This window comes from Phaenicophaeus curvirostris, chromosome 7 (genome assembly GCF_032191515.1).
Source record: "Phaenicophaeus curvirostris isolate KB17595 chromosome 7, BPBGC_Pcur_1.0, whole genome shotgun sequence".
NCBI classification, from domain to species: domain Eukaryota; kingdom Metazoa; phylum Chordata; class Aves; order Cuculiformes; family Cuculidae; genus Phaenicophaeus; species Phaenicophaeus curvirostris.
In genome coordinates, this window is record NC_091398.1 from 16,158,071 (window position 1) to 16,173,539 (window position 15,469).

General features: G+C 40.7%; 1 protein-coding gene across 1 annotated transcript in view; it reads right to left on the reverse strand.

The window, feature by feature from the left end:
* The window catches only part of ITPRID2 (ITPR interacting domain containing 2), a 44,329-nt gene that overhangs the window by 16,018 nt on the left and 12,842 nt on the right, over nucleotides 1-15,469 (reverse strand). The window contains exons 8-10 of the mRNA XM_069861004.1: nucleotides 14,329-15,023; nucleotides 10,650-10,722; nucleotides 4,192-4,283 (exon numbers count right to left, since the gene is read on the reverse strand). Coding sequence (XP_069717105.1) covers nucleotides 4,192-4,283; nucleotides 10,650-10,722; nucleotides 14,329-15,023 — 860 coding nt within the window. The remainder of the gene's footprint in view (nucleotides 1-4,191; nucleotides 4,284-10,649; nucleotides 10,723-14,328; nucleotides 15,024-15,469) is intronic.

A 15,469-nucleotide genomic window follows, 5' to 3' on the forward strand; every position in this document is an offset into this window, starting at 1 on the left:
CAGTAGACATGAGAAGATCAACCCATGTGATCTATCTGGACTTTTGTAAAGCCTTTGACATGGTCCCCCACAACATCCTTCTCTCTAAATTGGGAGAGATATGGATTTGATGGGTGGACTGTTTGGTAGATAAGAAATTGGCTGGATGGACCTATTCAGAGAGTAGTGGTCAACGGCTCAATGTCCAGATGGAGATCCATGACAAGTGGTGTCCCTCAGAGGTCCATACTGGGATCAGTGCTCTTTAGTATCTTCATCAATGATATAGACAGCCAGATTGAGTGCACCCTCAGCAAGTTTGCACCTGACACTAAGGTGAGGGGTACAAGTTGCCACACCGGAAGGACAGCTGGAGAATTGAATTGAGCCTGTGTGAACCTCATGAGATTGTATAAGGCCAAAGTGCAAGGTCCTACACTTGAGTCAGGGCAATCCCCGATTTCAATACAGAATGGGGGATGATATGTTTGAGAGCAGCCCTGCAGAAAAGGACTTGGGAGCGCTGATTGACAAGAAGCTTGACACAAGCTGGCAATGTGCACTTGCAGCCCAGAAGGTCAACAGCATCCTGGGCTGCATCAAAAGAAGCATGTCCAGCAGGTCAAGGTTGGTGATTCTGCCCTTCTATTCCTCTCTTGAGACCTCATCTGGAGTACTGTGTCCAATTCTGGAATCCCCAACATAAGAAATATATGGAGCTGTTGGAACAGGTCCAGAGGAGGTCTACAAGGATGATCAGAGGGCTGGAGCACCTCCCATATGAGCAGAAGCTGTGAGAGTTGGGGTTGGTCAGCGTGGAGAAGAGCAGGCTCTGGGGAAGCCTTATAGTGATCTTCCAGTACCTGAAGGGGGCTACAAGAAAGCTGAGGACTTTAAACAAAGGCTTGTGGTGATAGGACTAGGTGGAATGACTATAAATTGCAGAGGGACAGATTTAGACTAGACAAATGGAGGAATTTCTTCACGAAGGTGGGGAGGCACTGGCACAGGTCGCCCAGGGAAGCTGTGGCTGTCCCATCCCTGAAAGTGTTCAAGGCCAGGTTGGATGGGGCCTTGGGCAGCATGGGAGATGCCCCTGCTCACGGAAGGGGGGTTGGAATTAGATGATCTTTAAGGTCCTTTCCAACCCAAATCATTCTATAATTCTATGATATAACAGAGACTCAACTACTGCCTTCTCAGGACTCAGGCTAAGAGACCAAGTCCACTAAGTCCATATTCACTGGGCATTGTGGTGGTGAGCAGGAAGAATACTGCAGTTAGTGTGCAATAAAAACAGTGAAGGAGAACAAAGAAACCACAGTATCAGACAGGTTAGAAACATAAGTATGGCACCAAAACGGGATGTTTAAAAAAAAAAAATCAACCAAAAAAAAAAGCAAACTATTCATGCATTTCTTTGATTTGACAAACTATTCTACTCTGTTGCTGCTTTGGCAATAAAGAGTAAAAAAGCTAGTATTCTAGGTAGTCATGACAAAGGGATACCAGGGTGGAGGTATATGGCACCTCCCATATATAAAGGTTCACAGTCAGTGCTGAAATAAAGGGTGGTGTTATGCAATGCATACAAAGAAATGAGAACTGCAAACCATAGTGAAACTAGTGTCACAGGACAACTCTAAGAATGCAAAAAATTTGGTCTGCCTTTACACTCAGCCTGTGTGAGTCACACAACTGAGACTGAAAATCTCATATCAAGTGGCTAACTTCTATTGAAGACTGCATCCAGTGCTACTACCCCCATCATTTTTTCCTTTCCCACGATACTTCTTCCCCATTTCATTCTAAATCACAGTCTAAAGCAGAGCACGTGTATGAGTTAGCTACTAATTCAATAAGTAACAAATGACAGGAAAAGCCTCTAGGAGAAAGGAAAAAAAGATCAATGGATTGCAAAGCGTATTACTTAGCCTGGCCTGACTGACTGGTATACTTACAAACAGACATTTACATAAGCATAAGTGGTATGAAGTACAGTCTTGGAAGTTTACCCTAGCTGAGGCATGAACTAGAAATTTAGAGAAGCTTTTTCCATATCTGATTTCTGCAGCTATGACTGCCGTTAGGGTACTAACTATTAGATCCTTATAGAGATTACTTATGGTCTATGTCAGACAATAGTTCCTACTCCCACCATCTAGATCACTTCTGTCGTGAAGGTTATCTTTGTGAGAAGCGTGTACTTAAAATCACACTCACTGCCGCAGCCACAAATTAGCATGGAAGTGTGGTTCAGATACTGTTCAAGTCAAATGTACTAACAAAACAAAGACTGCAGTGCAGAGGTGGAATCAAGTGTGCTACATATGTGCGCATCTGTCTCTCTAATCCTCCATCACATTGTCTACTTACAAGTCAGGCATGCAAAACTTCAAGAACTTGGATGGAGAATTCTTGCACCTTCTTTAGTAACATGAAACTCCCCTGCAAAATATCCCACCTCAATGTCAAAAATCTCCCTTAGAAATCTTTATCCTGGATGTCAGGGACGAGAGGTAATACAGTTCCAGCTTCTGAGTTTTCTCCGCAGTTTCATAGGAACGCTATGACTGCTAGAGTCAATTACTTAACAGTAGATGGCACTAATTTACCATACTTTTAAGAAAATATATACAGCCCTCTACATCCCCTTCATCTTTTCACAGGTTTTCTTTACTAGCTGCCAACTTCTCTTTTCCCCTAGTCTTATCGTTCACCCATATTTTCTGAGTTCAGCTCAGTACTTGGTCTGAATAAGGTTGCAGAAGAGAGCCTAGGAACTCCAAAGTACAAACTTTGTGCAGCCTCAGTTCATCTTTTCAAAACAGAGTAATAAAAAGCAGAAAAATCTCATCCCTTTACAGCCAACACAAACTCCACCAGTCTTCCAGTGAAGGGGTACTTGGTTGCAACGTGCTTGTAATGGAGTCTCAATCAGGTTGCAACCGATATAAAGATCAGGAGTAAACAACTCTAATCTGAGTCACCTTCTAACATGCCTGTCAACTTCAGTGCAGTCCCTGTTTCGTAGAGAGCAGAACCAGTACCTTGGACTATTATGCTCACTATAGAGACTCAGGCTCATGGTTTCCTTTATTAGTTCTCTTTCTCTTTAAGTGTAAGCTAACGTTTAAGGGAGACAGAAAGACTAACACTGCCTTGGCTTTCATTTTGGTACTTAGTTGAAAAACTATTAAACTAGAAACCACAGAACACCAGTACCAAAACGGAAAAGCAATGTTGTTGATGAGGCAGGGGTGTGGGGATTCTCATTCTAGCAAGTGCCAAACATCTTCTAAAATGTTTGGTGTGCCACAAGGAAAAGAAAAACCCATATAGTAGCATAAAAAAAATTTCAGCAGCTGCAAGCCACAGAAATGAAATTATTGGTGATACCCAGAATCTCATCTTTGTATTCCTCGGGACTGTGGTTTAAGTCCCAGACAGCTAATCAATGGCCCTAAGGCCAGGATCCAGCTCAAGAGTTTTCTCTGGCTGATTGACAGGCCAAACAAATCATGGCTATTACTGTGCAAATGTTTTAGGAGATGAAAGAGAACACGATGAGCAAACGCGTGTATTCAGTAGACACCCAAACACCATGCTGGAGTAAAAGACTCCCTAAGGCATGTAGTCTCTGGTCAGTATCACAACAAAATCTGTGACAGCAGGGCCAAGAAAGACTGTGGGAACTTGAGATCAACCAAACATTAGTATACCTTCACAGTAAAGTTACTATGATTTTTTTTTTTTTCAGTTTCTGTTACCTGCTAACGAACAAAATAAAAGATAAAAATATGGTAAAAAGAGCAGAAAGGCAAAAGCAATATAAGAAATGAAACTACTAGGAAAAAAAGCTGTAATATCGCATAACCTTAATCTTCACCCACTGCCGTCATGAGAGGAATGGACTATGATTCTGAAGCTTCAGTTAGTGAGAAATACATCAGAAACAGCGAACAGGACATATTGAATTTAGAGTTTATTCCAGGCTCAAGCATACCCAGACTACCCTGCCAGAAAGGCTTTCAAGTTTTAACATAGTTCTGCAAGTGATTCAGCAGGTCCAGCTCTGAAAAAGAGAAGCTTTACATGATCTAGACTGATTGTCACAATAGCAGTCATACATGAATGTCCCTCCTACCCCTCCCAGGTCCCTATTGTCCCACAATAATTGGTAATATTTCAGACACAGTACAGGAACCTTACCTGAAGCTGATTAAATGGTGAACAGTCTGTGTAGGAGTCCTCAGCAAAGCCACTGCTGTCAGAGTGCTGACTTGCAGTCCGTAACAGTTGATCTGTTTAAAACAGGCAAAACCCAACCGTAATTACTTTACGAATCACAGCCTTTCAATCCCAATCAAACTCAATACACGCTTCCCTTGTACATCAAAGTAACGTTAAATGAATAACACAATTGCTTTCCAAGGTCCACTTTGAACAATACAGAGAAACAGCTTGTTTGTTTCAAAAAGAAAAAAAAAGCCTCTTCTCATGCAAAGCTCTACTTGTGAAACTTGAAGCAGCAGTGTAAGAGGAACCATCTTTCACATTTTTCTTTCCTGTACTGTGGAAAAAAAACCCACTCAGCATATGTTGCCACTGATGGCATTTTCCTTCCACGAAACTGAATCACTGGTTAATTCACATGCAGGCAGTGGAACAGTTGCTTTTGTATTGATGAATACAGCTTTGCCATCCCTCCTCATCATAGAGATAAAAGCAGATTACTCATCTCCTGCCGGCTTACACCACCCCATACACCCACAGGAACAGCGTCACATGAGCAGATAGGGCGATGCACATAACTTGGGAGAACTCCTAGAGACAATCCTCTGCTGGTTTAGCAGACAAATAGAAAGCACCTCTGACACATCAATGGGCAATCTGTCAAAGCACGTTCCCAGTGAAAGATACGATCCTCCTGCTTGTTACTTTCTACTTACATTAGGAAAGTGTTAAAATAGCCCAAAATCCTCAGTGTTACCCAGAAGTGGTTTCTTCTGGTGCAAACAGTATAGCCACAAAGCTGCTTGTCAGGGATATCTCAGTAGTTCTGCAGTAGAGTATTACATCTGTACTGTTCCCTACTAGACACAGGAGGCACTCACCAGGTACCTTACAGCACCATAAATATTTTGCTTAGCTAGATGGCAGCCTGCAGAACAACCATATTTACCTTTAGTTCTCAGCAGAACTGTAAAAGCTTGGAGACAGGATGAGACCACAGCAGTCTCTAACCTCCAGCCCCCTGCTTCTTCCTCCTCACCCTGGGGCAAAAGCTCACTGCCGTCTCCACAGAGGCTCGACACAGAATTCTGCCTCACATTCCTTCAACCACTTAACTGTCATCATATAATTAATCCCAGTTCACAGCTCAGTGCATTGGAATGCATTATGAAAACTGTTTTGAAACTGCTAGATATTCAGAACTAATTTTTTTCTGTATTAATTTTGATGAACATTTCACTAACAAAGAACTAAAAGCCTGTACAGGCCAAGAAACTTGTGAACAACAGGAGAAGCAAACTCCCTGTTAAACTTCTGTATCAACAATTTCACACAGCTTTTAGGGAGTGCCTTTTAAATTGTGCTGCTGTTCTGTTATCATGGTAGCCACAATATCCTGAGATGATAAACAACTTTTCTACCTCAACACAGACATCCCCACCCAGCTCCCAGTAAAGACAATGGAAAGTACTTCCCTGAGAACTGGACTAGCTCTTATTAACTGCTACTGCTTCACCTACCTTGGCCTCCACTCTGTCTCTTTCCCATTTGATGAGCTCTAATTTAAAAGGAAAAAGCGCTACTGGTGAAAACCTCAGCCAGAAGAAAGATTCCAACTAGTTCAGATAAAGCAACTCACCAGCGTATTTGCTGGCATCTGGTTTCACGAGCATGAAATTTATTATTACTCAAGAAAAACACTGACCTGCCCTTCTATTTCCTTCTCAGTCAATATTTCCTTTTCAGCTATTAAAAAAAAAAAATATATATATATATAGTCCCTCAAAATGTAAGTCCCTCAAATAAATTCTTGGCCTTCTTTCAGGCACACTATTAAAGTAAAAATCAGTGATTTAGATAATTTTTTATAGAATTTGCTTTTTATGCACATGCTTTGACAGCCTTACTTGACAGATACTGCCAGTCAACTGGTCAGTCTAGTGCAGAGGCACTCATCCCTGCCTCATCATCCTTATCCACAGCAAGAACAGATTCAAACCACCTTGTTTCCACTTAAGGAGACATCCCCTTAACAAAGCCATCCCTTGCTTTCTGTGTTGGAGAGCTGCTAAGTTTTTCTTTAATGTTTTAAAGCGAATCACAGAAGACATTTTTTGTGTATGAGTAGTCGTCTTGACCATACCTCAGCCTAGTTTCTTGCAAGTTCTCAGAGCTCCACTATACCACTATCACGTAAATGCAGTAAAACCTTTTAAAGAACAGGAATCTCTACTACTTCAGTAGTGAAATGACAAGGCTTGACCCTGTAAAGACTGGAAATACCAACCTCGGAATACACTGATACATAAGGGTATCTACCCTCGTTGTCAACTACTGATCCAGAGGTATGACCTGCTTTTTGGCGATGAGATGTCTCTCAGAGTCATGCAGACACGGGGAAAGCATGAAAACATTTAAAAGACAAAACTGATGTTACATCCAGATCTTGATTAAAACATCTCCTGGCAATGCAGAGCCTTAAGAGAAGGAGGTTGTGATGAGATATGGCTCCCCTTTTCCTCACCCAGAATAAAGAAAACTCAACACCAGAGACTGTGTTGTAGGGGCTAACGCGGAATCATCTCTTCCTCTGTCTACCCCAAACTAAGGCAAGTGCATCTTCTGCAAAAAGGTCACTGCACGATGCTGACCGTGCAGCCCAAAACTATTATCAACACTATGAAGAGGAAATCTTCTGAACTAGTGGGAGAAGGTCAGAGGCAGTATAATGAGGAAAGTGTGGGAAAAGGAACCAGCCAAGAACAAAACCAGAAGGAACAATCAAATTCATGTCCCAGTTAAACAGAGCACAAACGAAAATGCCTTTTGGGTTATTGTTTTAAGCTGTATAAAAAAAATAGAAATATTTTTAGGCACTGAATACATGCCACAGAAATATGGGTATTCATAAATACACCAAATTATCTGTTCTTTTTCAGAACTTTGTCAGCTTATGAAGAAACAAGCCTGCAGTTTACAAAACATGTGAGCACAGATTTAGCAGAGAATCATTATCAAATAAAGGAATAATTTATCTAATGTAAAATAATATTCAGCTACCAACAGAACGTGAGTCTCAATAATCCAAATAGTCCCATCAGGTACCTGTCTTAAACTTTCCATGCCACTTGGCTGCACACACGAAAGAGAAGAAATAAAAGGAAACTGCTCCTGAAGCTTTAGTAACAGCTATGTTTCTTGTACCTGCACTATTGGCAAAGCTCTGAAACATCTTGTATTTCATACGATTATTAATAATTTGACATGCCTAACTTAGCTATAAAGTATTCCATTACAGGATTAAATAACTATTGACCCTTTTCCCCCCCATATCGATCACACCCTGTGCCCCAGCACTGCCAAAACTAGCCCAGTAGGGAACCCTGCTGCAGAAACTCTTGAGTCTCTGGGGATTTCCTAGCTTCTGGACAGATAAACACCGACTCCCACTAATATTAAATCTGTTCCAAATGTTTTCCTCTCACTCCCTCATCCTCGATCTCCTGTGGAGCTGCACCCACGGACAGCTATAAATACAATAAAAGATTAAGGACAGGAAGTGCTAATGATGTGCTTTTCTTCACTTTCAAGAAGTAAATTTTCAAAGTTAATAACTTCTGACTAGAAACAGATTTGTGGCTATTCAAAATTTCAAAGAGACACTGATGTCAGCAACCAGACACTTAAAAATTACAATGCCTCAAGAATACTATGTTCTTTACACATTGTACCTATATTTATCTTGTTTGTGGGCATTTTTGGAATGGAAGGTGCTGTTGTATAAATATGTCAAGAAGAATTGTTTTCCAGCTAAAAAACCTTCCCTCCAGATAACTTCGCAATACTTTTTTTTTTTATAGTGGACATTTAGCAGCACTGTATGTTTACAGTGCAAAGCAACTGAAGCTTTTCATTCTTCTCTGCTGCGTTCCTAAAAAAAAAAAACCTCTTGAGGTTTGCAACAACAAAGAACAGAACACCAGTTTTGGTCATAACGGATAGACCGGTTCAGCTCAGTGTCATTTAGAAGACTTAACCTAAAGAGCACATTAAGCTAGCCAATATGATACATTAACACTTTTTAGGGGAAACAAAGCATTAACAAAGACATTACTACAGCAAAGCAATCATTTGCAAGCCACTTTGAAAATCTAATTTTACCACTTATAAACAAAGCTAATCTGAAATGAGAAACATGCTCTAATGGAGAGTGTAAGCAGCAGTAGACTCAGTGTTGTTCATGCATACCTTAAGTGTCCAGGCTATTTCAGTAGTATTTCATACCCTATTAAAATGCTTTACAAACTGTTGCAAACGTCAGGGAAAGCATCCAGTCCTCTATGCAGATATTAAGTGACGCTGCAAGGTTTATAACAGTCTGTATTGAACAGCACTAACTCTGCTAATTGACACAGAAGTACCCCTACATGGAGACGGAAAAAAAAAAAAAAAAAAAGAGTAGTACAAATGTATTCCTTCAGGGGAAGCATTCATCTGGAACAATCTTCTTTATTTATAGGTGCTTATGTGCAGTAGAGCCAACACCTTTGAAAGAGATAGGTCAGTGCGTGGATCATCAACTGAAATCACATTGTAACAAAAGACTGGTGCTTGAATTTCATGCTGATTTCACCTCAAGAGACAGCTAGTGAGAGCAGCAGTTCATATTCAGACACAACAGACAGCATTTTTAATAAGTGACCATTTGGATGCCTTCAAACTTGGAGAGCACCCGCCCTCTGAGAAAACAAACCTCTACATTGCCTCACATTGGACAACTTGCAAAAAAACTTTACTGCTGTTTTTTAAAATGTTTTGGATAAGTTAGCTCTAGCAAATACTATCCCTTTTGGATTTTTTACTGAAACCCATCTAGAACCAAGTCCTAAGCTTTTCACATATTCCAGGTGAAATAACACGTTGGTCACAGACTAACCTTTAGGAAATGTGCAGGCTGAGCATCAGTGTTGGCACCCTTGTTAGAGAAGTCACAGAAAACTCCAGCAATACTAGCATGATAAAGCGCCATAGCTAATCTATGCCAAGTGTATTCAGAAATGGGCGAGATATTCCTAGCTAGGAAACATAAGCCAGCATGCCCTGTTTTTGGCATACTGAAGACCCACTGCTAGAACTGGTACTACCTTTCAGCAGGTACATATCTGAATTATTTTTTTTTCCCTCCTTGCACAGAGGAAGAAGAGGGTAAGATTGCTGCTGGGAGTAAAAACAAAATGCAAAATTAGTATTTCAGAAGATGAAGAAATATATTTTTGCCTTCCTTGATTGAAGCTCCTGGTGCCTTAAGTTGCCCACCTCTGAAAATCTCTTTCCAAAACTGCCAAGACTAGGCAAATGAGGTCTGCCCTGTAAAGAACAGATCTCTTTACATGTGATCACACAAAAAACGTAATCATGAACTTTAAAACAAAGTCAAGGGAGAAATGCTGGGAAGAGTTACAGATGCAGTTTCTGGTGGCACTTTTTGGTGGCCTACATTTGTAACACAGAAAGACTAGCAAGTGCAACACTGTGTTGTGCAAAATACTGCTGAACTAGTAGCACAAGCTATCCCTAGTAACCAGGCATTAACCTTCAGCATTTAGTCCAGAGCACTCTCAACAATGTTAATGCAGTTCAGCTGACAGTTCACAAGACCGTCAGTTCATTTGTGAAAAGGCAAATAAGATGATCTGTTTCTTAAAACAGCTTTTTCTGCCCCTCTTTAGTATCTAGAGATGTAGTAATGTTTCACCAAGAAACTGCATCGCAGCTAAGCATCTCACTAAACACAACAAGCTCTATTTCTTCTTTAATTACACATAACAGCTAAAGAATGGGCTTCACTTGCCAGCATTGAGCAAAACAAGAATCACAAAATTAACTTAAGTATCAGCTTTGTCCCTCTCCCAAACCATAAAATACATAAATAAGAATTTGAGATAAAAGCACAAACTAAGCAAGTCACAAGAGCCAGTGCAGAGTTTGCCATGTGAAGAGCCACTGTATCTGTGTGGGTACAGAGACACTGCACAGCCAGCTTGCAGACGAAGCAGTAGCACATAGGAAAAGCTGGATGTATCATGCAATTTAGCTTTAAAGCAACATAATTTCAGTTTAAACGGGTATCTCAAATTACAGGATCTGCCAGGGGAAATAAAATCCCATACAATCTGAATTAACATTTCAGTTCCTCTGAGCTACCATCAACTGTACAAAAGCGAAAACAGCCAGTGAGGTTACAGGGCTGTTTTCTTGCCTGTAATATTGTTGCCATTTTGCAGTAATGTTCTCTGATTTAGCTGAAAAATAATCCCACAATTTTATTTCTAAAGAGAAAAGAAACTTCAGAAGTTTTAAATATCTGAATCAGCATTTCAGAGAAGAAGGACACTCCGCAGACTGCTGTCTCCTGGGAGTTGAAGTTTACTCACCTTTCCTTGATTTGGTCACTGCCAGCTGGTGAGAAGCCGGAACATGTGGTAGATCCCCCTCTGTACTCTGGATCTATCAGGAAGAGGAGATTGATACTTTGTCAGGACAACTGGAATACGTTCCTGTGCTTAAGAATGCCCAAGCTGCACACGTGGTGGGTGAGGGATGCATTGGGTTTTTTTCCTCCAGTCCAACAGCCAACAATGAGGGAGTAAATCGTATTTTCTTGAACCAAAGTATTATTTCATCAGGTACTCAGCAATTCCCCTCTAGGACATTAGTGATACTGATAACAGCACCGCCCACTTACAGCACAGGGCTCTCCACCAGTTACATTCATCATGCAGAAAGACCAGGAGATCATATCCTGTGACAGCACTCAGAGCTCTCAGTTCCTCTTTGAAGGAAGACTGAAATAATTGCATAAAAATACCTTTGACCACCTTTATACTAATACTGTCTTTTCAAGCAAAATACATTCAGAAAAATATATCAAGAGGTCAAGACATAAGGATTGTCATCTGTTGCCCTACAAAGTATTTTTCACAAGGCATCAATCCTTCAGAAGGACGAAGACCCTACCAGAATCTACTCCAGACTTCACCACACCACTACTCACATAAATGCTTCTTGTGTCTTCAAGCATAAAAAAGGAAGATAAAGTATTCAGAGTCACGAAGGTTTCAACTGGGAAACTTAAAACTACATGAAGATGAATCCTATGACTTAATCACTTTGTGAAACACAGCCTTATTAAGACAGAAGTGCTCGGACAACCATTTGAACAGTGAAAAGAATATGCCTAAAATCTCAACAATGAAGCTTTTCTTTAGTTCAAAAGCTAAAAAATGTTTTCTCTTTTGTGTGCTACAGAAAATGTCCTAATGGTTCACACACAAGTCTACACGCACAAAAGCCCAATCCAACCAAACCCTTCCAACAGGCTGCCTTAACAGGCTGTTAATTTCAAAATTAACAGGCAATGAAATTTTAATCGCTATTTTTTACCATCTTAAAAATGCAAAATAAGGATATTGATGGTTTTAAGCCCAAATTAGCATTTGGCTAAAGAATAAGCTATATTCTGATTGATATTGCGTGTGTATCAGACACAAGGGTACATTTTCTTCATTACAACCATTTTCAGAAGTACTTGGCCTGAGTTTTTCACCATTCCTAAGTGAACAGCGTTACTCTTGCACAATAAATCAAGAGGCTGCCTTAGGAGATGAAGGCTGTACCTAAAGGGGAAATGCTTATTTTGTCCAAATGCAAGCGAGCGTAGGACTCACCATTTAAATTTAGAAAAACTACCTTTTAAAACAATTATTGAAAACTAAAGAACAGTAAGTAATTTTACAGGCCTTTTGATCAGACTGTCCTCCCAGGAAATGTCTCAATTCTCCCAGTTTCCAATGGCTAAATTTTCAACCTCCCTATAGCTAAGCCTCTCCTCACCTACATACCCTCACTCTCTGTCCTTGCTGGGAGAGACCGCACCCTGGCCATGTCTGCAGCATGGAGCAGCGCAGCTCTATGAGCACGCAGAAGCACTCCCCTCTCCTTTCCCAGCCCTTCAGCCAGTACTGATTGCTGATAAATGACCTTCGGGACTGTAACTGGCCACCTCAGGAGTGGTTGGTTGAGGGAAATCCTGCCCTGACTCACTCCTACACTAGCTATCTTCACAGCCACAGACTTCCGAAGGGCGCTCAAACCTGCAAGGCATTCGTAAGCATGGGAAGAGCTTCCTTGATATATATTCTATCATCTTATGCATATGAATACATTCCAAGCCAAGCTGTAAAAACAGAGAGAGGAGTTATTTTCACAGTTCCTAATACAGTCTATTGTTCATTATGCCCTGCTTAGAGACTCACAAAAATAAAATCATGCTGCCAGGTATTGTTCTAAAGTTTTTTCAACAAAACCAAATCCCTCCTTCCCATGGATCAGAAGGAGAACGATACGTGTGTGCAATATTGCATAAACAAAAATTCACCACAATCCCATCCCACACTGCATGTTGTCTTGCCAAAACACCTGTGTTTACGTACTGACATAACTGCAAAGTGTGTCAACCATAACTTTGCAAACGCATCGCATTTGGCTTGTGCGGAATTCGGCAAGTCTTCTTCATGTCATAACCCTTCACAGTACAACTTACTGTGAAAGAAAATTCCATTCTTTTGTTTGGGTTCTTTTTCTTTTCTTCTTTTTTTTATTAGTTGCTTCAGCTTTGCCCAAGATTACCACAACAACCCAGATTATTCCTCTGGGATATGTGAAACCAGCCCTACTACTATGAATGTCGCAAAATACATCGCCATTCCAGACCCTTCCCATTGCGCCAACACAAACATCCGTGCAGCTACACAACGAACTGGATCAAGAAAACTATCTGGCTGAAAACTACACCAGGAAAAATAAATAAATCAAAATATACTGGGTTTCTTCTTCCCCCCCTCTCAACTGGATCAGTCCTTTGTTTCAGTTCTGTAGACAGCCACACAACATGTGCATGATAACACACAGGCACGAACAAGGTGTAGGAACCACAAGAAACTGACTTTCCTTTTCCTACTTAGAGTGCCTTCAGCTACAACATTAGTTGATCTAGAAAAGCCTGTAATGACAATATAACACTAGACACAGTATCTGCTAAATCATCACTTCATTCACTATAAAACTTCAGGGGGTTCCTATTGACTTGCTTTCTTCACCTACTTCACCAATGAAATCACAATCCTTCACTTTAGGCATCTATTCCACATAGACCAAAAAGTTAACCACTTTGAAAGGTGTCCACAAACACATCTACTAGTTTAATTCAAGACAAATCTTTCAGAGTGCAATTTTTTGTGTAGATAATTGTATTTGCAAGCTACACACTTACTAGCCTAATATACAAAAAACTCCCAGTGCATGACAGGGGTGTTGGAACGATACGACCTCTAAGGTCCCTTCCAACCCAAACCAAACTATGATTCTATGAACTTACAGGAACCTGGGAATTAAAATCCCCTTGGGATATTTATGAATCAAAAAATGGATACATGGAATTATGAAAACATTAAAAGTCAGCTAGTACAGCATTTGCAACTAAGGCATTGCTAAGGAGATGTCAAACAGCAACTTTCAGTGAGCTAATTTCCAGAGAATAAACAAATTGACACACAGTAGATTGTCATCAAAACCAGAAGCTACACAAGATTAGCACCTCACCTTACATAATAATCCCTTTTTCCCTTTCATGTAACAACGTTCTTGTTCCACCCACAAATTTATCCTTAATCAATATCAACTGATAATCTGAACTTATTTTTAGGCAACAGAATAATTCCAGTTAGCAATTTAAGCACAGTAGGAATTTAAAACCAAAGGCTTTTATATATACAAAGTCTAATCTAGACCAAAAGCAAAAAAAAAAAAAAAAAAAAAAATCGAACAAGAACTTCCCTGCTGACTCCCAGGAACAGCAGCACCAGGAGCAAGTGATTTCAGAAAGATCAATTAGAGCTGCTACTGAGAGAGCAGGACAACTGTCCTATTACTCAGAGAATTTAAAGTATTCCTGGAGAAAACACTATCAGCTACACAGAAGGGAACACTCCTCTGCTGGCAGTCAGCAAGCTATGTAAACTGTATGCAAAACCAAAGTCATCTATCTCCACCTACCTCTTCCATTTCAAATGAGTCTTTCTGCTGTAGCATTAGATTCATTAAGGACGGGTTTGCAAGGGGAGTGCAGGGGTCTCTGACTGGTGATGCCACGGGCAGCTTTTGTGTTGGGGTGCTGCTGTTCGACGTACTGGAACTGCTGCTGAGGCTTGGCGAGTCCAAAAGACCAGATTCTTCACAGGTTCTATCCTGGGCACTTGTGAATCTGCTGTTCTGCTCATGCACTGGAGGCATAGTACCCTGTTGTTTATCATCAGTCCCAGCAGGAAAACTTGTAGGTTTATGTGTGTTCGCAGTATTTGTCTGACTACTGGCTGTCTCCTCCTTTACAGTAGCCAAAAAAGAGGGAGAGTCTTTCTTTTTAGAGTATTTTGGCAATTTCATTTCACTTTTAACATCACTTTCCTCACTCCCTAGTTCAGCTGGACTTTTCCCTTTTTCAACAGGTGAAGGAGTTGAGCAGTTGCCGCCATCGGCTTGCTGCGTGCCACACAGATTGAGCTTTGACAAGGTCTTCATTAACCGACTGGCTGTATTGCTGCGATTTAAAGGGGGAGGGCTGGATGCCTCTTTGCTGGAAGACACTGAACTCATACTACCAATTTTCTGCAAAGGAGTCCCGGAGACTTGAGAATACAAAGAGGAGAAAGCATTTGCCACAGTAGTAAGCACTTCAATCTGTCGAAAACGACCTGCACAAGAATGAAACATAAGGCAGTTTATGAGGATGTTTGCTGTCATCACACCCCAGAACTATTGATCCATCTCTACACAACGGTTTGGAGTTCTCAGAGACAGCTCTTTCTTAGATATAAAGAAGGAATTTTCATCGTAACTTCTGCCCAACCCTCACCGCAAATCTCCTCCTACTTATATCACAGTCTCAAAGGCTGACTGAACACTGCCTAGTCCTGAACTATAAAGATGATACCACACAGTATGGAAAAAATGGAAAAAACTTTTGCAAGAATGCTTGGTAACCGCATGAGGAGAACAGCAAGCAAAGCTTTCACAAAATAAAAAAGGGACACAGGTAGGCAAGTGCAATTTAATTTACAAAGTGCTAGGAAGATAAGGGTTACTCACATTGCACAATCCATCTATGAGCACAAGAGCATTTCAGTTACACCTTCAATTC